This window comes from Nansenia antarctica (genome assembly GCF_963989245.1).
Source record: "Nansenia antarctica genome assembly, chromosome: 6".
Classification (NCBI taxonomy): domain Eukaryota; kingdom Metazoa; phylum Chordata; class Actinopteri; order Argentiniformes; family Microstomatidae; genus Nansenia; species Nansenia antarctica.
In genome coordinates this window covers 5,237,180-5,264,720 of record NC_137676.1, presented here as the reverse complement: position 1 = coordinate 5,264,720, position 27,541 = coordinate 5,237,180, and the positions used below count along the sequence as shown (strand labels likewise).

Sequence of the window (27,541 nt, the reverse complement as noted above, 5' to 3'; positions counted from 1 at the left end):
CAGCTATGCATTATGTGGAAGATAAAGTAGGCGCTGCCTCGTACCGTGTCCCACACCGCGAGAGGCGAGGTGCCTCGTTTTTTATTTGATTTGGGTCTGCTGCGCTGCATTCATGTTGGTGTTTATGAGTGGCAAATTGCTGTTTGATATCCAAATCAAGTATCTGGGAATTCTCTTGAGCAGGAGGGGAGCTCAGTGAAAATTGCATAGGTCCTGTCAGCCATGATGGATTGGTTTTAATATCAGGCAGCAAAAACCCCAAAACAACAAAAAAGACTCAAACAACCAAAGTGATTAAAGGCAGAAAAGAAGGCTCCCTATGAAATCTGTTTTCTCTCTCTCTCTCTCTCTCTCTCTCTCTCTCTCTCTCTCTCTCTCTCTCTCTCTTTCTCTCTCTCTCTCTCTCCCTCTCCCTCTCCCTCTCTCTCTCTCTCTCTCTCTCTCTCTCTCCCTCTCTCTCTCTCTCTCTCTCTCTCTCTCTCTCTCTCCCTCTTTCCAGACAGAAGTGGGGCATAGTCATCATAACAATAAGCATGTTTGTGTCTGAGATGTTTATTGACAGAATTGACTTGTCATCAGGTGAAACTTTTAATCAGTGAAGCGTTGAAACTGGGTTCGCCCCGGTGGGTTTGAGATGTGTTTGTAATATGGCAATATCTAGTTTATTGAGTCTCCCACGTATCTCTTTAGAGGAACCCCTTGGGTCATTGACGCAGCGCTGGAATATCACAATCATCCAGTGAGAGTCCAGAGAGAAAGCAGAACGGTGTTAGTTCTGTTAGTTCTCATTCTATAACGGATTGTAGCCGAGGCAGCCTTGCGGTCCAGCAGAGTACAGCCAGTTTAACCCAATATGTGCCTGAGGTCTAACAACATTCAAATGAGGCTAACTTCGTCATCTTTTTTCGGATTTCAATGTATGACACGTCATTTGAAAGCTCGCAATCTGTAGTTTCAGTACACTGGCTGGTGTCACATTTGAAAATGTTTTTTTAAATATATTTTTTTAAAGATATATTTATATTTGTTTGTATATTATACAATATACCAGTCATATTCTGGAATGTATCTAAATGTTAACGTTCCATAAGTATAAGCAAAATAGTATAGTATAAGCGAAACCGTGACCCAAAAACCGAGGTTGGACCAACTGAACCGCTGCACCCCTAAGTCTGATACCTATTGCTAATAATAACAAAATAATAATAATAATAATAATAGTTTATTGCCATGCACGTTTTCTGCGCTAGGCACAGGGTCAGCGATAGTGCGCTTCCCTGATTTCTTCCAATGTATGATTTCATCATGCTTGCATCAGCCCCTTCACCATGTATCATTGATGCTGAACCTGACAGTACGTACTTGGAGCCCCTTGTGCTGTGTGCAGTAGCAGGCCTAGATTGTGTGTTGGTTTGTTTGTTTGTTTACACAGAGACCATGGGGCTATAGCTATAGCACAGAGATAATTGGACAGTGCGTCATACAACACAAGTGGAGACACAATCAATACAGCCTTTATTGTGCCTACGGGGAATTCCCTTCGCACAAGGAGCATAACACATCAAGAGACATCATCAAACATATAGCATTAAACATACATCACATGTACATCATAGGAAGAACATAGAAACATCATAAAACACCATAACTATCATATAGAATCATAAAAAAGGCTTCATTTGGGAGATGTATGCTGCGTAAATGGACTGACTTAACATAGCGCCTTATTCCAAAGCGCTTTATGGCCTCTCATTCACCCATTAACACACACATTCACACACCAATGGCGGCAAGCTACCATGCAAGGCACCGGCCCGCTCATTGGGAGCAATATGGGGTTCAGTGTCTTGCCCCAAGGACACCTCGATATGTGGTCAGCCGGGGGTTCGAACCGCAAATCTGCCGACCGTGCGGTCATTAGACGTCGGCTCTACCTCGTGCGCCCCATCTCTTCAGGCTACACCTTAACAGTCCCTCCTGAGACATCTACTAACCCCCCTGTATTGTTTCTCCTGTGTCAAAAGAAAAAAAGAAAAAAGAAAATTCCTTTTTCTAGCATGACGACTGCCATTGGCCCCTGGCCTGAGCATAGATTACTTTTTCCTGCTATGACTGGTGGATAGATGATTCACTTAGTTAGGCAGCCATGCTATATACCTTATACCTTCACCCTGAATATAGCAGCAGTATTAGGACCATAGAGGGTGCAGTGGATCTGCTAGGATCTTATGAGCTAAATTGACGGTATTACTGGTACACTGACATGTAGGTGATACTGCACATTGGTTCCCCAGTTATCTTGCCACCCAGTTTAATAACGCTGCCTAGTTTGTTCTTATTATCGTACAGACAATGTTCTCCCCCAACACTGAACACACACGTTCAAACTACTCTGAAAGAAGGTCTTATCAAACCGTGTCAGCATAGTTCTGCCCACATTAACACTTTGGGTTTCCATAAAAAGTAGAGGCGTTGTCGAGCAGATATTGCTGGAAGGTTTTCAGGAGGTTTTCTTGTTTAACTAGAAAATACGCAATACGAAAATTCTTGTTTAACTAGAAAATACATTTTACATCACTCCCAGTCTCACACACACACACACACACGTACACACACACACGCACACACACACGTACACACACAGACACACACGTACACACGTACACACGTACATACACACACACACACACACACACACGTACACACACACACGTACACACACACACACACACACACACACACACACACTCCCCGCTTCAATGTATAATTGAAGTGTACTGTACATCACAGAGTGGGGGCCGTCACATTTGTAAAGGGTTTATAAATGGTTTAGAATGAGTTAATAATCTGTTTATTATCCATGGTACAAAGCTATGGTGGTATAATGAAAGAGACATAAGGCACAGGGGACGCTGTCGTAAGAATCACAGTCTGAAGCAGTGATGGCCAAGGTCTGTAGGCGAGGGTTTAATGGCTGCTACTGGGACACAGTGTACAGGCCACTCTGTATGTTACTCTATAGGTTATCTAGTTACAGTTCAGCTGCATGACTAGTATTTAAACTGTTTATAGGGCAGTACTCTTATTTTTTCATGAGAGAATAACTCCTATTTTGACGTACTTAAAAAAATAAAAAAAAATAAAAAAAATCACAAACCAGGAAGTGGATTTGACATCCAAACTTTTATGAATATCTTAAAATAAAGACATTGGCGATTCGGTCACCCTGGCCTTCATTGTAAGTTACAGAATTGCAGTGCTTAACCCTTTACACTCACCAAACACTTTATTACGAACACCTGTACACCTTCTTATTCTTTCAGGTGGTGTAATGGTGTGGGGGAATATGTTCCTGGCACACTTTGGGCCCGTTAATACCAATCAATCATCTCTTGAACACCCCAGCCTATTTGAGTATTGTTGCTGACCATGAGCATTCCTTCATGGCCACAATGTACCCATCTTCTAATGGCTACTTCCAGCATGATAATGCATCAAGTCAACTCAAACTGGTTTCATGAACATGACAATGAGTTCAGTGTTCTTCAGTGGCCTTCCAAGTCACCGGATCTGAATCCAATAGATAAAACATCCTTGGGATGTGGTAGAACGGGAGATTGTCACAGCTTGAAAGTGCACCTGAACAATCTGCAGGACTGCAGAATCTCAAAGGAACGTTTCCATCTTGTTGAATCAAGGCCAAGAACAACTGTTTTGAGAGCAAAGGGAGAACCCTAGCCAGTATTTGTATAGTCTGCCTAACAAAGTCTTCAGTGAACGCATAAGGGAAATTGTACAAGGTTTTTCCAAGTGTCCCAGTCATACCTACCTCCCTGTGAATGTCTTTTGAGGCAGAGACAGTTTTGAGCAGTAGAGGGCACTCTTGTGCCACGGGTAGCCCAAGGAGACAGCCAGGCGAGTGGAGGAGGAGGAGGACGAGGACGAGGAAGAAGCAGGAGAATATGGCTCTGTAGACGATCATGGTCTCATTCTGATCATCATCATCCTCATCCTCATTATCATCATCACCACTCCATTTTAGTTCAGTCATCTTAATGAGAGGATCCATGGCAAGTCTCCACAACAACAGTATTCACAATACCAGAGCTTTACCGTAGTAGAAGCAGACGGGTTTGTAGATGTAGAGATGTTTATGTTTGTGTGACGCTGTCGGCACATTCAGACTGGGGTTAGTACACAAACGTATACATATGTATACACTTCTCCATGGTAGTCCCTCCTAGCCGAAGATGACCTCAATCAGGCTTTTGTGTGTGTAGTACGAAGGTGACAGAGTGCTGTAAGACCATGATCCACTACTGAGGAAACCTTTGAACATCTGTAGAGATGTCTTTTTTTTAAATTTTCCTTCCAGTTGTCTTTTTGAATAATTCCGAGCTCTCGAAAGAACCAAAGTGGTTGCGTAAGGGAAATCCCTTCTGATTTAGGCTACACTCAAGCTCAGAATTATAGACTAGCGAATTGTGTGGTACACATAAATAGGCTATATATCGATTTAAGACTCTCTCATTCTTCTAAACACAGTTTGGCTAAACGTCACCTTGAACCCAACATGGGGGAACCAGAATCACATGCAAACAGTGGTGAACAACAGTGGTGACAGAAATAAACTAAACACTCCCCAACTTCATCTTCATCTTCAACTTCACGCCACGCTGTGCTTTTCACTTTCCTCACATCTCTCCCACATACCACACAGGGGCTCTTTGATTGCCACATGAGTGAATAGAGGAAATTATTTAATAATTTACCATATGATTTATGTACATGGAAGATGGATATGGTAGGGGAGGAAGGGAAGGGTGGAGGGGGGAGGAGGGGGGGGCTCTCTTAGTCCTCTCTACTCTCCTTTGACGGGCCCCCGCTCTGTGATATACAGTACACTTCAATTATACATGGAAGCGGGGAGTGTGTGTTTGTGTGTGTGTGTCTGTGTGTGTGTCTGTGTGTGTCTGTGTGTGTGTGTGTGTGTGTGTGTGCGTGCGTGTGCGCGTGTGTGCGCATGTGTGTGCGCGTGTGTGTCTGTGTGTGTGTGCGCTTGTGTGCGCGTGTGTGCGCATCTGTGTGTGTGTGTGTGTGTGAGACTGGGAGTGATCAATATTTCAGCCCCTCCGGGAGTAAACATCCCGTGGACCAGCTGCTCCTTAAAGGGCTTTACACACTTGAGTGTGTGTTTGTGTGTGTGTGTGTTTGTATGTGTGTGTGTGTGTGGGGGGGGGGGGGGGAGGTCCCTCTTTACACACTCGAGCGGAGCCGCTCCGTAATCTACCGCTCGGCTGTGTGACCGAGAGAACTCCCGCTACGCATGCCTTCGCCACCGCCACCACCAGACCAGAGCGCGTGCGGGGGCGTGTGTGTGTGTGTGTGTGTGTGTGTGTGTGTGTGTGGGGGGGGGGGGGGGGGGTCGGGTCCTCTCTTTCTTTCATTCTTTCTTTCCATCACACTCTCTCGCTCGCTCCAACTCTTGATCTCTCTCTCTCTTCACTCTCTCCATCTCCCTCCTTCTTCCCCCTCTCTCTTTATCTCTCCCCCCCTTTCCCCCTCGCGCTCTCTCTCTCTCTATCTCTCTCTCTCATCCCCTTCTTTCTCTCTCCACCAACACACACTGTGCTGCTTGGCCCCATAATTCTGCTATCAGCTCTCCCAGGGGTCTGTGCTCCGACTGTGTGTGGGGATGAAGAGAGACTGCGAAATAGAGAAGGGAACAAGAGTTTCCAGGGAGAGAGAGAGAGGAGGAGGAGGAGGAGGGGGGGGGTGGTGGTGGTACGGGGGGGGTAGTGACTTCTGTGTGTTCTTCTCCTTCTCCTTCTCCTTCTTCTCCTTCTTCTTCTTCTTCTTCTGCTTCTTCTCCTTCTCCTTCTTCTCCTTCTTCTTCTTCTTCTTCTGCTTCTCCTTCTCCTTCTGCTTCTCCTTCTCCTTCTCCTTCTCCTTCTCCTTCTCCTTCTCCTTCTCCTTCTCCTTCTCCTTCTCCTTCTTCTTCTTCTGCTTCTCCTTCTCCTTCTCCTTCTTCTTCTTCTTCTTCCCTTTGACATGTCAATTTTCTACCACTCTTGAATGCACGACAGCGGTGGTGGCATTACCATTTACCTTCCCCTCCTCCTCCTCCTCCTCCTCCTCCTCCTCCTCCTCCTCCTCCTCCTCCTCCTCCTCCTCCTCCTCCTCCTCTAGTTTTTGATGCCTCTCTGAAAGTCATGCCCAGACAGACAGACAGACAGACAGACAGACAGACAGACAAGACAGTCCGCCCTATTTTCCCTTTGACAAGGAAGGGAGGATAAGATGGCCGTCCTCCTCTGAGGGGTTTAGACACGCCGGGGGGCCGACCTGTTGACACCCCCAGGCCTCGTTCAGGAGGCAGGGAGATATGGACGTCAGCGTGATGGAGCTGCGGACGTCGATGGGGGGACGGGGGGGGTGGTGGACGGTTCCCTCTTCTATTCACCGGGATGACAGCTGCTATCAGAGATCCAAGGGGAACCGGGGGGGAGAAGGGAGCTGTCTTCGGTCGGAAATAGATAGATGATACTTCAGTCACAGTTAATCAGATATGCGTGTTTCTTCCTTTCAGTTTTTTTTGCGGTGTTGTGTTTGTAGTTGTGTGGGTAGAGTTGTGTGCTTGAGCACAGTTTGAGAGTTTTTACTCCTGATTTATGCAACGGGGTTGGGACTTGGGACCTTATCCAGAGCAAGTAAAAAAAAAAAAATCAGTTTCAATGCGGGACTTGGTGAGCTTTTTATCTGATATTATGCCCCAACGTTGATGGATATTAATTCCTTTTATGGTGTGCGACGTGCACTGTGGGAGATGCACTATGGGTAATGCATTCTATGGGATGTTTGTAAGTCGTTTCATTTGTCAGAATATAACGGACAGCAAGGATGTTGACTCCCTAGGGGTCGAAGGTGGAAGTCTCCAGAACGCTCGCGCTCTCCCGAACCAAAGCGAGCAATTTCTACAGCACATTAAACCCCCGGCCCTGATCCTTACACTGGGCCTAGGATGCATAATCGCAAGCAATTTACAGGCTCTAATAGGGTAAGCAGGACAGCAAATGAAGGGATGGAACTTAAATAAAGGTTGTAATTAAGAAATATGTCTCAATTAGGCAATCACTACCCCTTACTTGCTTCCGTTGATGGCCAATTATTTGATTTGACTGGGTTTAACATTTTGCCCAAGCGCTCACTTAGGGTTGTGTCCTAATGTGGCACCTAATGTATTCTACTCACATCTACGGCTCAGGTCCAGACCAACAGGGCTCTGTTTGTATCACCCAAATGGGCAGACAGACAGGCAGACAGGCAGACAGGCAGGCAGGCAGACAGACAGACAGACAGACAGACAGACAGGCAGGCAGACAGGCAGGCAGACAGGCAGACAGGCAGACAGGTAGACAGGTAGACAGACAGGCAGGCAAGCAGGCAGACAGACAAGCAAGCAGGCAGGCAGGCAAGCAAGCAGGTAGGCAAGTAGACAGGCAGACAGACAGACAGACAGGCAGGCAGGCAAGCAGACAGACAGATAGGCAGGCAGGCAAGCAAGCAGGTAGGCAAGCAGACAGACAGACAGACAGACAGGCAGGCAAGCAGGCAGGCAGGCAGGCAGGCAGGCAAGCAGGCAGGCAGGCAGGCTGGCAGACAGACAGACAGGCAGGCAAGCAAGCAGGTAGGCAAGTAGACAGGCAGGCAGACAGGCAGGCAGGCAGGCAGACAGGCAGACAGGCAGGCAGGCAAGCAGGCAGGCAGGCAGACAGGCAGACAGGCAGGCAGGCAGACAGGCAGGCAGGCAGGCAGGCAGGCAGGCAGGCAGACAGGCAGACAGGCAGGCAGGCAGACAGGCAGGCAGACAGGCAGACAGGCAGGCAGGCAGACAGACAGGCAGGCAGGCAGGCAGACAGGCAGACAGGCAGGCAGGCAGGCAGGCAGGCAGGCAGACAGGCAGGCAGGCAGGCAGGCAGACACACAATTAAGGAGTCTAGCCAGCTTACCTGATGTCAATATAATTGACGATAATGACAAAAGCAGCTTTAAAAAATCCAAATTTGAAATGCTACTCATATCAGGACTAGAATCTCTTGTGCGGCACTGACAGTTGGAGAATTTCACAGGCGAGGATTTGTCACACTGATACCCACTGGTACTATGCCTGTCAAATTACTTAACTTTCACTCTCTCTCTACCACCCCCCCCCCCCCCCTCCACCCCCCCAAAGGCATCAGCTCCACTGCCAAAAGCCAGTATCAAAACAGTGCAGCTGAGCATCTGCTGACTGCGTGTGCTTATAGCTTCACAGGATTTCATGCACGGAGCACATCGAGTTCGCTTTCTGTATTTTTTTCTTCTTCTACTTCCTCCCCTTTAACCAGCCTCGGCCACATCAGCAGGAGGTCTCAGTAGCCATTGAGTTTGAGTCGCAGCGATTGGATGATATACCGAACTATAGAACGGTAAAGAACTACTGTAATTATGATGCCAAGCCACAAATATAGGCTACATATATCACATATGGACGACGCTCTTCAACTGAAGCCTCCGCAACTTTCATATTCAACCCCTCTTCTCTGAGCGCTGGCTTCTTGACTCGCTCTTATAATGGACTGACTTATGTAGCGCCTTTATCCGAAGCGCTTCACAACGGCCTCTCATTCACCCGTTCGCACACACATTCACACACCAATGGCGGCAAGCGACCATGCAAGGTCCCGGCCCGGTAATTGGGAGCAATGTGGGGTTCAGTGTCTTGCCCAAGGACACTTCGACATGTGGCCAGCCGGGGCTTGAACCGCCGATCTGCCAACCTTCCCTTCCCCGCCTCCTTTACCTGGGGAGGCTGGTGGAGGTAGACATCGGAGGATGGACGGAGCTCATTGTAATACATGATAATGAGGAAGGGTGTCAGACACAGTGTGTGTTTGTTACCGTGCCTCATCACGTGTTTCTGATACCGTTCCTCACTCCATTCATTCATTCCAGGCGTTACAATGTGAGCTTGTCCTCCGATTTCTACCTCCACCAGCCTCCCCCTCACTCCCAGCTCTGCAGTTGTATTACACCCAGGTGTATTACGCCCTCCCTTCCCCTACGCCCTCCCTTCCCCTACGCCCTCCCTTCCCCTACGCAACACAACTCCTCTCTCTCTCCATCCTTCTGTCATTTACAACACCTCTCTCTCTCCATCCCTCTGTCGTTTACACTACCTCTCTCTCTCCATCCCTCTGTCGTGTACAACTACTCTCTCTCTCCATCCCTCTGTCGTTTACAACATCTCTCTCTCTCTCCATCCCTCTGTCGTTTACAACCCCCTCTCTCCATCCCTCTGTCAGTTACAACATCTCTCTCTCTCTCCATCCCTCTGTCGTTTACAACATCTCTCTCTCCATCCCTCTGTCATTTACAACACCTCTCTCTCTCCATCCCTCTGTCATTTACAACACCTCTCTCTCTCCATCCCTCTGTCGTTTACAACATCTCTCTCTCTCCATCCCTCTGTCGTTTACTAACTCCTCTCTCTCTCCATCCCTCTGTCGTTTACAACATCTCTCTATCTCCATCCCTCTGTCGTTTACAAACTCCTCTCTCTCTCCATCCCTCTGTCGTGTACAACACCTCTCTCTCTCCATCCCTCTGTCATTTACAACATCTCTCTCTCTCCATCCCTCTGTCGTTTACAAACTCCTCTCTCTCTCCATCCCTCTGTCGTGTACAACACCTCTCTCTCCATCCCTCTCTCCAGAGGGGGTAAAGTTGTTTATGATTGGCTGTTTAGTATGAGTTGGACAGCCATTACTCTATATTATGAATCGATATGACGATAGGACACAGCCTAGCAATGACATTCAGAGACACGCCACCAGTACCTGTTAAGGGATCAATTTGGTGTCCTTTTGCTTGCGGTGCACTTTTGATTAATTTGAAAGGTCACTAACATACACAGGAGAGGCCAGTACCCCAACAGCACCCTGTTATGTCTCAGCACTTCTGTTCCTTCCCAGAATCCTTTCCTTATTATTTTTTTGTATATATATTTTTAGGGCATTTCTGCTTTATTGGGATAGAGACAGTAGAGACGGGGAGGCTGTGGCTCAGGAGGTAGTGCCGGCGTCTAATGATCGCTAGGTCGACGGTTCAAGAGGACTGGTGAGAGAAAATGGATGACATGCAGGATACGTGACTTTACGCCATAGCCGTCCCTTCGACCGACGCTGCTTAAAGTCCCTAATGATGACAGATACCGTGTATGGCGTATCCCGTGTATGTCCCACGCAACAGGAAGTGTTGTCCCCCTTGATGTCCTCCGGCAGGGGGACCGTGGATCTGTCTCTCCTCGTTTGTATGTTCGATGTCACGTTCGTGTGTCAGACGCCCACTGGGACAATGTTGACGAAACTCGGGTGAATGACGCCTCTCGCCATAGTGGAAATGACATTGATTGGCCCCCCAAGGGAGGGGGGGCGGGTCTTATAGTAAACAACTGAACTTCCAAACATTGAACAAGCATATGTCCTGTCTCGTTTGAGCTATAGTCAGCAAATGGTACATAATTGCAGCCCTCCTCATAAACAAACTTCTCTCAGAAGGACCTAGAAGCTCCGCATATTCAATTTTTCTGCTTATCAGACTTTTTGTCCCCCAAACCCGACTTGCATACATGCATATCTCCTCCTGCCCCATTTGAGCTATAGTCGTGTACCTTTGGACGTGATCGATCTCTCTCTCTCTCTCTCTCTCTCTCTCTCTCTCTCTCTCTCTCTCTCTCTGTCTCTCTCTCTCTCTCTCTCTCTCTCATTAATCCACAAAACATATGATTGAATAATTGTCAATTCACACACAAGGACAATCATTTGTGGGTGGACAACAACACATTTGCTTGTTCATGTTTTGATATGTAGTCAATGTTGTGTAACAAAGTTCCTTCCTATCCCACTCTCTCGCAGCACATAGTTAATTTATCTGTCACCCACAGAAGTGCCCCAGACTATAATCCCCTGTCTGCTGACAGACTGCTGCTGTTGCTATAGTACCACAGCCACAGCCACAGCCACAGCTACAGGACAAACAACATTTTAACGGTGTCCTTGCCGTTGTCATTTTCCACAGGAATCGTCGCCCCCGTGACAGTCGATTAATGGTCCGTAGACAAAGTTGCTCAAGAAGCACCTCTCATTAGGTAAGGCATATGTTATCCGTGTCACGGCTGAGCACGCAAGCTGTTTTCCCATTGACATCCCTGCATTCCTGTGGCGAAGGAATAGGAGGCAAAGATGTCAAAGCAGTCTTTCACAAGGTTCTGGGACAAAGCGCTCTTAGGAATCCCTCTACTCGTATAGTTGTATAGAAAGAGAGGTTCAGATAAACGAGGGATGACATTGAGAAGGGGGTCAAAACCACATAGCGTTCATACTTTTTTTTTCTCTCTTTGATATACAGTATATATTCCCTCAACATTCCTGTTTGAAGTGGTCGATTGTGAAGTCGAAACTTTGTTAAACACTTAATCCTCCTCCTTCAAGGATTTGGATTGATTGCAAATTCATAAAAGATGTCCCCGTTGATACAGAAGTGGTTACAGTTGAAAATTGGAACAGAATGGACTTGAAGGAGTATCAAAGAGTAGAGCGAGACAAAGGAGGAGTCTTCTCGTTCAATCTGGAAGGTTCTGAACAATGTTCACCTTGGGTTGCTTGGAAACTGGTCTCCAAGACTGCATCCTTGACCACAATACCAATCAATATCATTGCAGGGGGGGAGTCAACTTGATAGAACATATAGATTCCTATAAGTCTCTTTGTTCAACAGACAGACAAACATCAAGGTCACTTTAAAAAAAATAGTTAATACACCAAGCAGAAAGAGAATAGAAAAGTTAGAATCGAAAATGTTCAGTTCGTGAATATTGAATGAGGATATGTTACATTTTTTAAAACCCTGCCAGTTTTGTTGTTGTTTGCAAAGCCTTTCTGGTCAGAGTTTTCAAGGCACACACACACGCACACGCACACGCACACGCACAAGCACACACACGCACACGCACAAGCACAGCGTGGTGGTCATTGAATAATGAGAGTTAAACTAGATGGTCATTGAATAATGAGAATGAGAGTAGATTGGTTTTTTGAAAAACTATCTGTTTCAATTCATACACTGCCAAAACTAATTTTCTGTCAATTATAGTTCCTCGTCAGAGTCTCTTCCATGCTGTGCTCGGTATTGGATTCCTCCCATGCTAATTCAGAGCCACCCATGCAGAATTCTAAGACCTTGTCACTCATCACTTACAGTGGCGTCGACTTGTTCTCGACAGGGTCGAGTGCCATGACATTTTACATTTTTACATAAAGCGTTAATAAAGAATCGTGTCCGAAGTCAAGAGTTTTCAAACCGGCTCGGCTCAATGAACATTTGGTGAATTGTGAAAGGCCTGCACAGCAAGGAAGGCAGACATCCCACACATACAAACGAGGGCTTAAAGAAATATCTCTACCTCCGCTCTACCCAGCCGCTCCCATTTGTATTCAGCTGTATATTTTGGAAACTTTCTGAGGTAATTTTGAGTTAAACATGTTGTGCACGAAAAAACGTCAGCGAGGAAAGATTGATGTTGCTAAAACGTCTCTGGTTTTGAATTTGAATAGTCGGCTCTGGCGCTCGACAGCAGTAAAAATGAACAGGTCGGTACACGGGGGAATATCAGAAATTGCTTCTGTATTTCAAGCTACTGCATGTCTACTATCGCTCTTTTCCCTATTTTTCCGTTGTTATTGTGCCTTTTTTGTTGTTGTTCTTGTGGGGATGTTACAGACATTAGGGGGCCAATCCATCACAAAAGGATACAGGCTAGTTTATCATGCTGCAACTGAGTGTGCATGCTAAAGCGATATGAAATAATACAGTACTGTGGGCTTCTCCCTGTAACTTCCACTTCTGCTCTCTGACCGCCTAATCCACTGATGCTCCTCTCTCCACCAGCACTCGCATATCTGGGCAATAAAGAACCTTGTCTTTACCCTCCCCTAGCTCCGAAAGTTCAATGAGAATATCAGAAAAGCCCTCTCCACGAGCCCTAGTCTTACCAGGGGGTGTACACGATGTGAAAATGAACTGCTCTTCATGATGCAATACTAATGCCCACATCCCCACAGAGTCTAGGATCTCCTCAACCCTGAGTGTTTGGCTCGCCTTTTTGAAGCCTGCTAAAACATCAGGAGACGGGCTGTACTGAGGTTGACATTCCCAGAGAGGGTTGTTTCACCACAAAGGCCAAAAGCAAGAACCCCCCCCCAAAAAAACAACAACAACCCTTGAGTGCTTTAGTGTTTTTTTTTTTTACCTCACCGCATTTTGTTAAGGAAAATACTTTATTAAAACATCAAATAATTATAAAATATTTATTAGGAATTATGAGGAATTCCCTCTCGTGTTTTTTTAATCTTCCCTTCGCTTTCCCCCCCCCCTCTCTGGATGTGCTCCCAGCATGCACTGGGGTGCGGTCTCCCTATCCCCTACCGATACCCGCTACCCTCTATATCACCCTCAGGTTCAAAACTCTGAGTGATTGCGCTCAAGGCTAACCTCTGCATCAGATGTAGATGATGACACACAGTTGGGGTCTTATGTGCATTGTGCAGCTGCCAGAGTCTATATGAACCTAGAGGATTCCGTCAGGGATCTCATTAGACTCGCACATATTTCCCATTAATGTCAATGCAAGATTTACAAATGTGACTGCTCCTGGTGTTTCTGGACACCTCTCGGAAATGAGAAAGACGTCAAATTCGTCTTTAAAGTTATTATTATTATTTTTTCAGATTTTCGTTTTTTTAGCTAACATTCAACTCGAAGATGTGAAGTACCCACTCGTTATTTTTCCGAACAGTTTTACGTTCATTAAATAAGTGTAATCTATAACACAATGACTTCGTTTCTTGTTGTTTGATGGGGATTCATTATCTTTGATGGGGATTTTCTGTGCTTAGTGATTTCCGGTGTAGCAACTTTCAAATACTCATGTCGTCTTCAATTTGTTTCCGATTTCAATGTATGATGCATCATTTGAAAGCTTACAATCTGTAGTTTAAGCACATGTAAAAAACTGAAAAATGATTTCGCCTACAGGTAGCCCTTTTCATTGGGCTGTGTCACAAATGTCTGAGTTGCGCGTGCAGATCTCAAGTTTGGGATTCCTCCCTCAGTGAACGGCACACACAGATCCAGCTCTGTTCTCTGTGCCGTTCTGGCCTGCTTGGCACCTTTCGTCGAAATTCGCCGCTTTTACATCAAAATAGGTCATCCACGTGAATTTGCGTAGATCTTCAAAAATATTTGTGTGTGTGTGGGGGTCTACTACGTCTCATCCAAGTCATCTGCGAGTAGGCATAACACTTTTTCTGTCATGTCATGAATCTACTTCACTCTGGGTCATCACATCATCACATCTTCCTCGCTGCTGCTTGATAGACAGTCTCGTGCTGCAAAGTTGGAAACTTTGCAGGTAGCTTCAGGTAGCTAGCTACACTTCCAGGCAGTCAGAACACACTCACAGTAAGCAACCTGTTTTCGAAGTAATTATGCGGGGTGGTAAGTTGCAAGGCCGCCACTAGCTACGAGCATATTATTATTATAATATAATATGTCTATCGATTAAATTAGCTCTAACCTCACCCCCCACCCACCCACGTCACCTTTTTGGACCATCACCAGTTTGCACCCCTGTCTGTATAACAATAATAATAATAATAATAATAATAATAATAGATTCAATTTAAAAGCGCCTTGCTCAAACTCAAAGACACTGTACAGAACAAAGCAAATAAAAACAGTAAACAAAAAAAAGTAGTTGCCAACCCTGCTTACCCCCCCAGTGCTCACCTGGACCCGCTGTGGCTAGTTAGAACTCTTATAAGCTCGGTACAGGTTGGGTTTCCTTATGTTACATTTACATTTACATGTTTGGCATTTAGCAGACAGATGCCTGTGTTTGTCTCTCTAGCTCTGTTCTGTTTGTCCCATTCCCTTGTTAAGTGACCTTGGGTTTGTGTAAGTACATGTAAGTTATTATTATTATTATTATTATTATTATTTATTCAAACTGACTTACACAAACAAATACATTTTATATTCTGGTCCTCTGTGGCTCAGTTGGTAGAGCAATGTGCCGCTGACAACACTTAGGTTGTGGGTTCGATTCCCGCCGGGACCATATATACTGAAAAATGTATGCCACTCACTGCACTGTAAGTCATTTTGGATAAAAGCGTCAGCTAAATGGCATATTACATATCACATGTGACTAAGTGAGTGAATCTTACTTCCTGTCTCTGTGCAGGTGTTGTACTTCCACACCTGCCTCCGGTTGCCGTGCGTGGTTGCCGTGGCGGAGCTGGTGGCGCTGTCGCCGCCCAGGCCAGACGGCTCCCAGCATGCACTGGGGTGCGGCTTCGGGATCCTCCACCTCTTCTCCAGCAGGGCCGAACCTCAGCCTGTCGAGGAAGGTGACAGAAGGTGATTTAGCCATCTCATCAATACCCGACAACACACACACACACACACACACACACACACACACACACACACACACACACACACAGACAACACACACACACACACACACACACACACACAGACAACACACACAGACAACACACACAAACACACACACACACACACGCACACACGCTTTTGCGTGTATAAGGACTTAGAGTAGAGCTATTGGTAGACCTCCCCTGGGGGGTATTCCATCAACGTCGCTAAAGGACAAGCCAGGCTTATTTTGATAAATCTTGCGAGATTTCTCACAGAATCCAGGCTTATTTTGGTATGTCTCGTGAAACTTATCAAAATAAGCCTGGATTTTCCTTTAGCGACGTTGATGGAATACCCCCCTGGTCTACAGGGTCGACAGACTCAAATGGTATTATATTTTAAAAGACTTCCATTAAGCCTTATAGAGCCAATGGAATATAGTTATGGACAACAGCGATTGTTTTCAATCATTCATGTGTATATTATATCATTTAAATATTCAGTCGTCGGTTAATTACTCCCTAATTACTCAACCCTGTTGGTTGTTTTTCCTGACGTGGTGTTTGCCTCAGACTGGGTCTGTACCAGGGAACGCCCCGGGCCCTGCTCCACCCCTCCCTCAAGGAGCCAATCGAACGTAAGTAGCTTGCCTCCTCTTACATCCTGTCAGTTTACACGGGTACAGTATTTTGATTCAATTACCACCTTCTTTCATAGTCAAATACCCTCTCTCTCTCTCTCTCTCCCCCTCCACTGGCACAGCCACTGGCACGGCCACTGGCACACACCTTTTCTCTCTCTCTCTCTCTCTCTCTCTCTCTCTCTCTCTCTCCATGTCTCCATGTCGGCCACCTTAGAGACTACTGGTGATCCAGATCCATAATAATAATATAACCATCGAAATGCTTTAAACAGTTAAAAGTGTAGCAGCAGCACTCATCGCTCAGTCCTTCAATTCAGTTCATCTCAGTTCACCACCTTATTTCAATTAAATTAAATTCAGCTCAGTTCAATTCATTTCGTCTCAGTTCAGTTCGACGCGTTCTACTGGGTTATGTAACTGTGTCGCGGTCATTATTTAATGTCTGAGGACACTCGTAGACGCACTCAGTCTGAATGGAGTGGGCTGGAATGTTGTGTTGACTGTAACCATGCCGTGTTGCTATGTCTGTGATGTCGGCAGGCGGCTGAGGACACTTATGCCTGATTACATGCATCATCTACAGACTGTGGCGGAGACGACCATGTCAGTCTTTTTTTTCTTTTTTCTTTTTTAAAGGTTCTTTTTCTGAGTGGGTCAGTCCCACTCATATTTTTATTTTTTAAATTAGATAGATATAGTGAAGACAGACATGAAAGTAAGGAGGGGAGGGTATGTCAGCAGGTTCTAATCCATGAGAGAGAGAGAGAGAGAGAGAGAGAGAGAGAGAGAGAGAGAGAGAGAGAGCAGGTTGGGGCTATAGGAGGGTATTTGACTATGAAAGAAGGCGTATAGTGTACTCGTATGTCTTATATATTTGCTCCAGTTACCCATCAATACTACCTACTGTATACCTACGCATGTATAATGCAGAGTATGGACAGTATGAATAACATATTAGCTAGCGAAGGCTGTGTTAGCGTATCGTCTTGTCACGTCACATGAATATTGGAAGGACGCCCTCAAAAGGACTCTTATGTACGTTGAATTATTCAAAGTGTGTCTGTTGGGGTAAGAGATGCCTGTTTGTTTGCTGCTCCACATCGCCCTGCTCACGTTCATGTTCAAACTGTGTTTGTTGCTCACCCTCACAGCGATGGTCTCCCAATCTTACATTTCCACATTTTCACATTTTTGGGGCATTTAGCAGACGCCTTTATCCAAAGCGACTTACATCAGGAATCATCAATCTGTCAGTCATCGTAAATAAAAAAAGGTACTGTAATCTTAGCTCAGGCCAGAGGCCATCGGCAGTCATAATTCTCTTTTCTTTTTGAATATACGTAACTGTAGAGGGGATGGAGAGGTGTAGCCTGAGGAGATGAGTCTTCAGTCAGACACTGCAACCCACCCCCACCCACCTCCCTCACTAGAGAAGAATAGACTAGGGTAGACTAAGTCTGAACAGGAAGTTCATTTCCACACACAATGGACTTTCACTTTCAGTCCGGGCCTCGGAGGACAGACATCTTGTGGGAGGTCGGTCACATAAGCAAGTCGTTCGATAGGATGCAGCGCCGTCCTCAACACCTGAGAGAAAGTATTGTTTTCCTCCTCCAGGTAGACATGGAAAAGAAAGAGGCTGGTTTACCATGGCCTTGCGTCGATATTTCCTCTTTGTATATCCTGTTATTTCCCATGAAGCAGGATATTGAGTGCAGTGCCCTCAGTCTCACCCCCCCCCCCCCCCCCTCCTCTCTCGTGTCCTAAACCTCCTCACCTCTCTCCTCAGCTTCTCTTCCACTCTAATTATCCAATCACATCTTGGGAGACGTACAGACGGATAGACAGAGGTCTGGAGTGCCCACACTGCACCTGGGGCCCCTAGTGTGTGTGTGTTGTGTGTGTTGTGTGTGTGTGTGTGTGTGTGTGTGTAGTGTGTAGTGTGTGTAGTGTGTTGTGTGTGTGGGTGTTTGTGTGTGTTGTTTGTGTGTGTTGTGAGGGTGTGTGTATGTTGTCTGTGTGTGTGTAGTGTGTAGTGTGTTGTGTGTTGTGTGTGTGTTGTCTGTGTGTGTGTTGTGTGTGTTGTGTGTGTTGTTTGTGTGTGTGGTGTGTGGTTGTGTGTGTGTGTGTGTAGTGTGTTGTGTGTGTGTGTGTGTTGTCTGTGTTTGTTTGTAGTGTGTTGTCTGTGTGTCAGTCATCGTAAAGAAAAAAAGGTACCGTAATCTTAGCTCAGGCCAGAGGCCGTCGGCACTCTTTTCTTTTGAATATAACTGTACAGGGGATGGAGAGGTGTAGCCTGAAGTGTCTTCAGTCAGACACTGCAACCCACCCCCACCCCCACCCCCCCCCCCACCTCCCTCACTAGAGAAGAATAGACTAGGGTAGACTAAGTCTGAACAGGAAGTTCATTTCCGGGGGGCGCTATCGAGCCGTGAACATAGATGGCAGCGTAATTGAGGAGCTCCGCACAGCCGCGCACTAAATACTTTAAAAACCCCTCTATGACAAAGCCAACTGGATTGTAAAGATGCCACATAAGGACCCAACCAAATCCCATGACATTTTTACTCGGAACCGCGCTTCCCAAGCACCAAAAACCGCCTCTACAGCAGAGCAAGAAAAAGTAGCTAGCATTAGCCCCGTGACCGTTAACGATAGTCCAGCTAAAATGGCGGACTTTTCACCTGTACTAGCTGAACAGAAACTTCTCCGCAATGAGTTCGGAACCAAACTGGATAATATAGCTGTACGTATGGAAATTATGGCCAACTCTGTCATGGCATTGGAAACTAACATGTCACAAGTGACTTCTAAAGTCACAGCCAACACCGCTCGCCTGGACGAAGCTGAAGGCAGAATAGAGGCGGCAGAACGACACATTTCCAGGGCCCAGTCTGATATGTCTGCCGCATTAAAACGGATCGATTACCTGGAAAATAAAACAGAGGACATGGAAAATCGGAGCCGGAGAAAAAACCTACGTCTATTCGGCCTCAAGGAAGGCGCCGAAGGTGCCCGACAAATGCTTGACTGCATTAACGAGAAGCTACCGACCTGGCTCGGGCTGGATACCGACGCTGGCGAAACGTCACCTGCAAGACGCATCACCCTGGACTGGAGAGAGCCCACCGTACCTTGGCCCCGCCGAGACACAACCAGAACCGAGCAGTCATCATCCGGTTCCATAAATTCCAGGACCGGGAGTTTGTGTATCAGTCCAGTAAACAGGAAGTTAATTTCCACACACAATGGTCACTTTCAGTCCGGGCCTCGGAGGACAGACATCCTGTGGGAGGTCGGTCACATAAGCCAGTCGTTCAATATGATGCAGCGCCGTCCTCAACACCTAAGAGAAAGTATTGTTTTCCTCCTCCAGGTAGACATGGAAAAGAAAGAGGCTAGTTTACCTTGGCCTTGCGTCGATATTTCCTCTTTGTATATCCTGTTATTTCTTTTTTATTTGTGTGTGTGTGTTGTGTGTGTTGTGTGTGTGTGTGTGTGTGTGTGTCTGTGTCTATGTGTGTGTGTGTGTGTGTGTGTGCGCGTGTGTGTGCGTGTGTGTGTGAGGGTGTGTGTATGTTGTCTGTGTGTGTCTGTTGTCTGTGTGTGTGTGTGTGTGTTGTCTGTGTGTGTGTGTGGTTGTGTGTGCGTGTAGTGTGTTGTGTGTGTGTGTTGTGTGTGTTTGTGTTGTGTGTGTTTGTGTGTGTTGTTTGTGTGTTTGAATGTATGTGTGTGTGTGTGTGTGTGTGTTTGTAGTGTGGTTGTGTGTGATCATGTGTATTGTGTGTGTGTGTGTGCGCGCGCGCCCAGCATGCCAGTGAGATTGTCAGGGGGTAGGGCGGCAGGGGAAGGGGCACACTCACTGCCAGGTGGAGGGCGAGGGCGGCGGGGGGGGGCAGGCAGGGACAGCAGCAGCCAGGGGAGCCCTCCGCTCTGCCAGCCTCCCCCGTCTCCGTCTGTGTTGTTCTGCCCAGACGGCCTGGCGCCACCCCCCAGTCACCTCACCTAAGCCCCTCTCCTGCATCGACCCATGGGGGGGGGGGGACGACAGACGGATTGTGAAGAGGATGGAGAAGAGGGAAAGAAGAGAGAGGGTTGCTGCTTTGAGCTCCTCTCCTCTCCTCCTTGAATGAAACGGAAAGAGAGAGAGAGAGAGAGAAGGAGGAGAGGGAAGGGGATAAGAGGAGATAGGGGAGGTTTGAATTGCTCTCTGAGCACACCTAAGCTCCTCTCCTAGATACAATGGGAAATGGAGGGGGGGTAGAGATGGATGGATGGATGGATGGATGGATGGATGGGGTGAGGGAGGGAGAGAGAGGGAGAGAGCAAGCAAGGGAGAGAGAGAGAGAGAGAGAGAGAGAGAGAGAGAGAGAGAGAGAGAGAGAGAGAGAGAGAGAGAGAGAGAGAGAGAGAGAGAGAGAGAGAGAGAAAGTGGAGCCCACTCCGGGTGATGGAGGGATAAGCAGATGGTACAGCGCTCCAGAGTGCCGTCAGACTACATATTGTGTTCACATTGCCATGCTTAAATCCAGCTCTGCGACGGATTAAAACTCGGTAACCCCATCCCCAGGCTTGAAGAGGAGAGATCAGAAGGTTTGGTAAACAAACCCCCATCCCTCCTAGCCTGCTGGGTTTAGAACAACCACTTCCTTTCTACGACGGAAAACCTGTGCGATTCAGAAGATCCACTTTTAGTTTGCTAGCGAACAACAAGACGGTGGTAATTTAACAATAATGCCGGAATCACATTTAGGAGAGGATGAGGAATTGTTTTGTTTTGTTTTGTTGAAGGAGCGAGATTAGTCTGCAATTATCTTTGGTTTTCGGGATTGGAACCTTTCTGTTTTTTGGGGGGGGGTTCATCTTGGGCCATGGTGCAATACCCAAATGACTCCAGCTAGGAGGTTGCACTGATAGATTCGGTCCCTATTCGTTCTTAGAAATCCGAGTGGGACCCGACCAACCCCTGATAGACCCCAACCCCTGGTAGAGGACCCAACCCCTGGTAGACCCCCTGGAGGACCCCAACCCTGGTAGACCCCAACCCCTGGTAGATGACTCAACCCCTGGTAGACCCCCTGGAGGACCCCAACCCTGGTAGACCCCAACCCCTGGTAGACCCCAACCCCTGGTAGACCCCAACCCCTGGTAGAGGACTCAACCCCTGATAGACCCCCTGGAGGACCCCAACCCCTGGTAGACCCCAACCCTGGTAGAGGACCCCACCCCCTGATAGACCCCCTGGAGGACCCCAACCCCTGGTAGACCCCAACCCCTAGAGGACTCCTATCGGATTCCAGCTGAGACGAAGCTCTACAGCTCGAGCACAGCCTCCCCCCAGCACACGGCCCATAGATTACGGCCCATATATTACAATATCGCCGTATTTTTTCTTTTGTGAGTTAATGCTTTTGAAAGTATTAATACATGGAGGATAAATCCACTGGAGTTGATGGGGGTAGGCCTACTGTCTGACTAATTACAGATTTAATTTATATAGGCTTAGTTGTGTACTAGTTGTGTATAACTGCGCGGCATTCAGATCAACTTGGCATGACGCTGATCTAATCAAACAATCAATTCCAAGGAGGCAGTTGTGGACAAAGCTACTGTAAGGCAAGGCAAGGCAAGTTTATTTGTATAGCACATTTCATACAACAGGGGCAATTCAAAGTGCTTTACATAAATGTTTCAAAAATACAGCAAAAGGAGCATAGTAAGAAAATACTAATTACAATGAATAAAAGCAAATCTAAGAAGTAAATAGATAAAACATTTAATAAGACAATAGTTAATGGAAAAAATACATTGATAGAAGTGTTTGTGTTTAATCATAACTGCTGCAAAACATGGTTTTTAGCTTAGATTTGAATATTTTAAGGGTTTGGGCCTGTTTGATTTCTTCAGGGAGTTTGTTCCAGGAGCATGCGGCAGCGTGACTGAAAGCTGCTGCACCGTGTTTTGTTTTTACTCTTGGAATGATTAGCTGATTAGTCTCAGCTGACCTTAGGGACCTTGCGGGAATATAGGGTGGGAGGAGATCTGATATGTATTACTGTACATGTCGATTCAATTGCATGGTTAATAAGAGTTAATCTATCACTTTTCGCAAAAACACTTTTCATAGATCATCGTTCTTCTCTTCTTCGTAAACCTCCACTTTTAAAATGCAGTCCGTTATTAGTATTCATTGCGATTATTACACAGTCTCTCCCCCCCACCCCCATCAGCCTCTCCAAATCCACGCCTCTCTGATGCTGAGCTACTGTAGTATATTTTTACCTTGAACACACACACATGCATTGTATATGGTATGGGCCTGTATGTATGCCATGAAGGAATGTCTCCTGACTGTGGGGCCAGGGCAAGGTATTTATGACCCTTTGCCAAAGTGTATCTTAAAAATGGTGGTTTATGACCCCCTGGCCTCACCCCCCTTTTCACACCTCAAGTATCTATCTAGTGACTGTGATAGGATCACTGGTAGATATTTGCATACGAAAGGACATAAAGGTGGGAGCACAGGGGCAGATCTTCCTCTTATTCACCCCAGCAGACCACCAGACCAGACCAGAATCCAGCTGTGGTATCTGTATACCTTAAATAAATCGTCTTGAACTCAGAATTGATTCTTTGATCCATAACCAACAAGGTAATAAACCACACTACTTTTCTCATTTTTACCTCCTCATCTCCTGCCAAGTGTTCACCAACCTGACACAACCGGCGTACCCCGAGATGTCTGTTTGAAGAAGACATTTTGGGTTTCCTAATCCGCGCACGCCGCGGAATGCGCTCCGTCAGAAAAAACGCAAGCTTGATGCATTATGAATGAAAATAAATAAAGTATAAAAGATTCCCCCAGATTCGACACCTGAGAACCATCTGTGGTTCGCATGAATGTTTCACTGTTTTGTTGTATTCCCCGTTACCACTTTAAAAGAGAGTTGTTGTTTTTTTTCATAGTGGCTGTGAAACTTGGTAGTGATGCAGGCAGTGTCTGGAGCAGCTTCAAAGATTTCATTCCTTGTCAACAACATTTCCACGTGTTCTTCTCACTTTGTATCACATTTGAGTGCGCATTTGGAAGCATTTTTGGAAGCTCTTTTTTTTTTTTTGCTGATGATGAAAAGAGATTATTTCAGAGCAGCAGCTGTCAAAGTAAGTTATACAATGGTGTTAGATGAGTCATGGTTCGGGGAATACTCACTTGTCTTTCACCGCCTTCATCCGCTGAAACCCCTATCACCGGCTTTGAAGGTTCTGAGAACCATGAATATCTTATAGCTCCAACTGCAGGTATGGATGTGTACGGTACCCTTCTGCTATCTACGTCAGAACCTGCTCTCTGAACCTCTGGGCTCAGACAAAACCCGTTAAAGTTTGAGAAAGAAAAAACTCTAATTTCACTGCAAAAGTATGACGCGTTTCATTGAACATCCAGTAAAGTACATTTCTGTTTCACCCAACAAAGATTATCTTGTGAGCAACCCTGAGGAACCCTGAGGAGCATTTGCACAGCGGAAGAAAAATAATTTATTCAACTCCTTTGTTTTATCCAGGATCGTCTCATTGAAGATCCAATCTAATTTTCAAGAGAGGACCTGGTCCGAGTCAGCACGCCATTTCTCAGATTTAAAAAAAAAAAAAACATCGAACACCGCTCTTCTTCTCCTCCGGGGAGTCGTGACACGACCGCGGTGAAAACAAACATGTATATGAGATATGTATATGAGATGCTGCCCACAGCTTCAGATGCCCCCCCCCCCCCCCCTCTGTTCATTAACCTCCATTAGCCAACTCTACAAATGTGCGAATCCCCTCAAATCCTCCCCATTTAACCCTTTCAAGTGTGTTCATCTCCTACAACACTACACAAGTGTGCACTTCAGAGAAAGGGGAGGGGGAGCCCTCCAGATACAGTACATCATGTCAACTTGATGAAGAGTCTAGGAGGAAGGAACGGAACCTCGGTTAATGATCATCACTGTCCCCGGTGAAGATGTAATTATCAAACCTGTCAGGGTGAATGATTACTTACTGTGCCCCTGTAACGTGAGCACTGAACACACACACAGTACTGTACAGCACATATCACATCACACTCAGACTGGCACGTCGCCAGTACATTTCATACACAGCGTGTTTGAAGACAGGAAATCGTGGGAGCCTCTCCAACAGTCGACTGTTGTGAATTGTAAAGGACACGCTTTGTCAAACCCCTCACTCATACCAGGAGGCCCGTTTCCTTGTCTGCGCCGGCGTGCTCTCCATGGCGACGGCGTGCTTTTTCATGCGAGGCGCTGTCATTCCAGACGCATCCCAGGTTCCCTAGAAAAATGCCCCCCACCCGCCCGCCAGCCAACCCCCCCCCCCCCTTCAAAGTAATGGAGCGTGTACCTGTGTCTAGGCAGCCGAATGGAATATTGAATAATGGAAGTGTCTGCCGCGTGACGCTCTCAGACTCGCTCTCTCTCTCTCTCTCTCTCTCTCTCTCTCTCTCTCTCTCTCTCTCTCTCTCTCTCTCTCTCTCTCTCTCTCACACTCCTCCACCGTGCGACAGCAGTATTCTATTTAACAGCATTCCGTGGGACGGGTGCCGGTTGCTTGTGACAGCGGGCGATACTCCATGTCCCTCCATTAACATGATAGGAATCATATCAGTGTATTTCTCCCTCAGAGTGGAGGGACATTAGGTCGATCATGACATTGCATTGTAATGTAAAAGCGTTTGTGGGGAACGGGAAACAGTCATTGTAACTCAGCGTAGCGTGTATTTTATTCTTTCATTTTTTTTCATCCGTCTACAGAGAACAAGCTCCTGATGCCGATCGATGGAGCGCACTTGCAGTGTAGCCTGAAGCCCCACCCTGCTCTGGCTCCCATCATGCACCTGTTCCCTCAGAATATGCTGGTGTCTCGAGACGAGGACATCCCAGGGGTGGCGCCCTCCTCTACAGGTGAGACTGCACGGCTGACGATCCCTGGGACGACCCCACCCTTTAACCCTAACCTCACCTAGACCCCACCCTTAACCCTAACTATTCCCTAACCTCACCTAGACCCCACCCTTAACCCTAACCATTCCCTAACCTCACCTATACCCCACCCTTAACCCTAACCTCACCTAGACCCCACCCTTAACCCTAACCATTCCCTAACGTCAACCAGACCCCACCTTTTAACCCTAACCATTCCCTAACGTCAACCAGACCCCACCTTTTAACCCTAACCATTCCCTAACCTCAACCAGACCCCACCCTTAACCCTAACCATTCCCTAACCTCACCTAGACCCCAACTTTTAACCCTAACCATTCCCTAACCTCAACCAGACCTCACCCTTACCCCTAACCATTCCCTAACCTCACCTAGATCCCATCCTTACCCCTAACCATTCCCTAACCTACCCCAACTATTATGTCCTCTCAGCTTTAATGGGGTGACACCAGAGACCCCCCCCCCCCCCGTCCCAAGGATATCCCAGTTAGCATTTCCAGACACTACACAACAGACTACAGGCCACTGTGTTTTTCCCCAGGCATTACTTAGGCATGATACCCCCCCACCCCCCCCAGGCTATCTAGCTGTTAACTCCTGCATAAATGTTTTAGAGAAGATGGTGGGGTTGTAAAGTCTTAGATCCCAGAGAACCTCAGGGATTCTTGCCTTTTACAAAACGTCTATAGAAACCGCCTCAGGGCTTCACTGCACCCAACCAAACTCCTCCCGTGACCTTTCTGTATTCAGTATTTAACGGAAAGGTAACTAGCAGCTCAGTGAGTGAGGCGTTCGGAAAAAAAAATCGCCGTAGTGGAATCTCCAGGTAATCCTTCACCCACTTAGCTTCTCCCCTGTCGCTGCAGATTCAACACGAATCAAAGGGCCTGTGAATGGAAACGTAATAGAGAATCAACGGCTTTCATTTGAAAATCTAATTATTTGACGTACGTTACCTAGTTGACCTACAAATACATTTGTTTGGTCAGCATTTTTGCCATTTCTTTCTTCTAGGATTATTTACCACGTAGTCAATTTCAGGATTTATTGATTTAGGTATTACACTTCCCAGCCAGTTCTCAAAGAGGCTTTCCTGGGCTGAAATTGCCTGCGCAATGTTAATAGTGTCCACACACACACACACACACACACACACACACACACACACACACACACACACACACACACACACCTCATTCTGAAAAACATTCCTTGTGGAGTCTACCTCACAGTACCCAAATGATATCTTTAATTGGAAAAACTGCTTCCGTAACGATACAGCATTGCAGCATTTACATTTACATTTTTGCCATTTAGCTGATGCCTTTATCCAAAGCGACTTACAAAAATTACATTTGTCTCAGTAAGTGAATCATCTATCAATCAGTCATCATAAGAAAAGGTAATCTATGCCAGGACCAGGGGCCATTGCCAGTTAATCTCTTTTTATTTACAGTACAGAAACTGTACAGGGGGGTAGTGGGGAGGAGGAGGACTTTAGGAGGGACAGTTAAGATGCAGCCTGAAGAGATGGAGGTCTTCAATCTATGGAAGACAGGTAGTGACTCAGCATTCCTGACAGCAGTGGGCAGCTCGTTCCACCAGCGGGGCGCCAGGACAGTGAAAAGATGTGACCTAATGGTGTGACTTCTGGGTCCACGTAGAGGCGGAGGTGCCAGCCAGCCAGCCAGCCAGCCAGCCAGCCAGCCAGCCGAGGTGGAAGAGCGGAGTGACGTGGCAGGGGTTTGGGGGCTGACCATCGCTTGCAAGTAGGGAGGGGCTGTTCCCTTTACCGCCCGGTAGGCGAGCACCATGGTCTTGAATCTGATGCGAGCTGTTACCGGGAGGCCAGTGAAAGATGTGAAGGAGAAGGGGGGCGGGGGGGGTGTGTGTGTGACACGGGAGAATTTGGGGAGATTGAAAACCAGACGGGCAGCAGCACTCTGAATGAACCTTCTTTGCAAGTTCGATTGAACTGAGACATAAGATAATCTTAACACACTCCTTTTTATTTAATTTTAAATGTTTTGGCTTCTCCTCGCGAAAAGTTGACATTTCTGCAGTGTGTGTTTATCAACGTTTTTTTTTTTTTTTTTAAAGTATACGATAGATAGGATGTAATGCAACTTGACAGTGCCAGGTTTTTTTCCTTCTCTGAGCTGAGTCAGTGGATGGCATGGGGGGGTAATCCTCCACTCCTGTGCTGGCTCTGTGCGCTTCCTCCACCTAAGCTGTCTTTTAAGACTAGTATCACCGGCTGGTTTTCAGGCCACGTTGAGAGAAGTCCCGCTGTGGGGAACAAGAAACCGTAATGAGACCGCTTGAGGCGAACGTTTTAGTACGATTTAGTATGTTTGAG

At 46.7% G+C, this 27,541-nt stretch overlaps 1 protein-coding gene across 1 annotated transcript in view; it reads left to right on the top strand.

The window, feature by feature from the left end:
• nphp4 (nephronophthisis 4) overlaps positions 1-27,541 on the top strand; it is a gene marked incomplete at both ends in the record, with an annotated part of 190,764 nt that overhangs the window by 5,663 nt on the left and 157,560 nt on the right. The window contains 3 exons of the mRNA XM_080533526.1: positions 15,344-15,519; positions 16,113-16,177; positions 24,994-25,143. Of these exons, the coding sequence (XP_080389652.1) occupies positions 15,344-15,519; positions 16,113-16,177; positions 24,994-25,143 (391 nt within the window). The remainder of the gene's footprint in view (positions 1-15,343; positions 15,520-16,112; positions 16,178-24,993; positions 25,144-27,541) is intronic.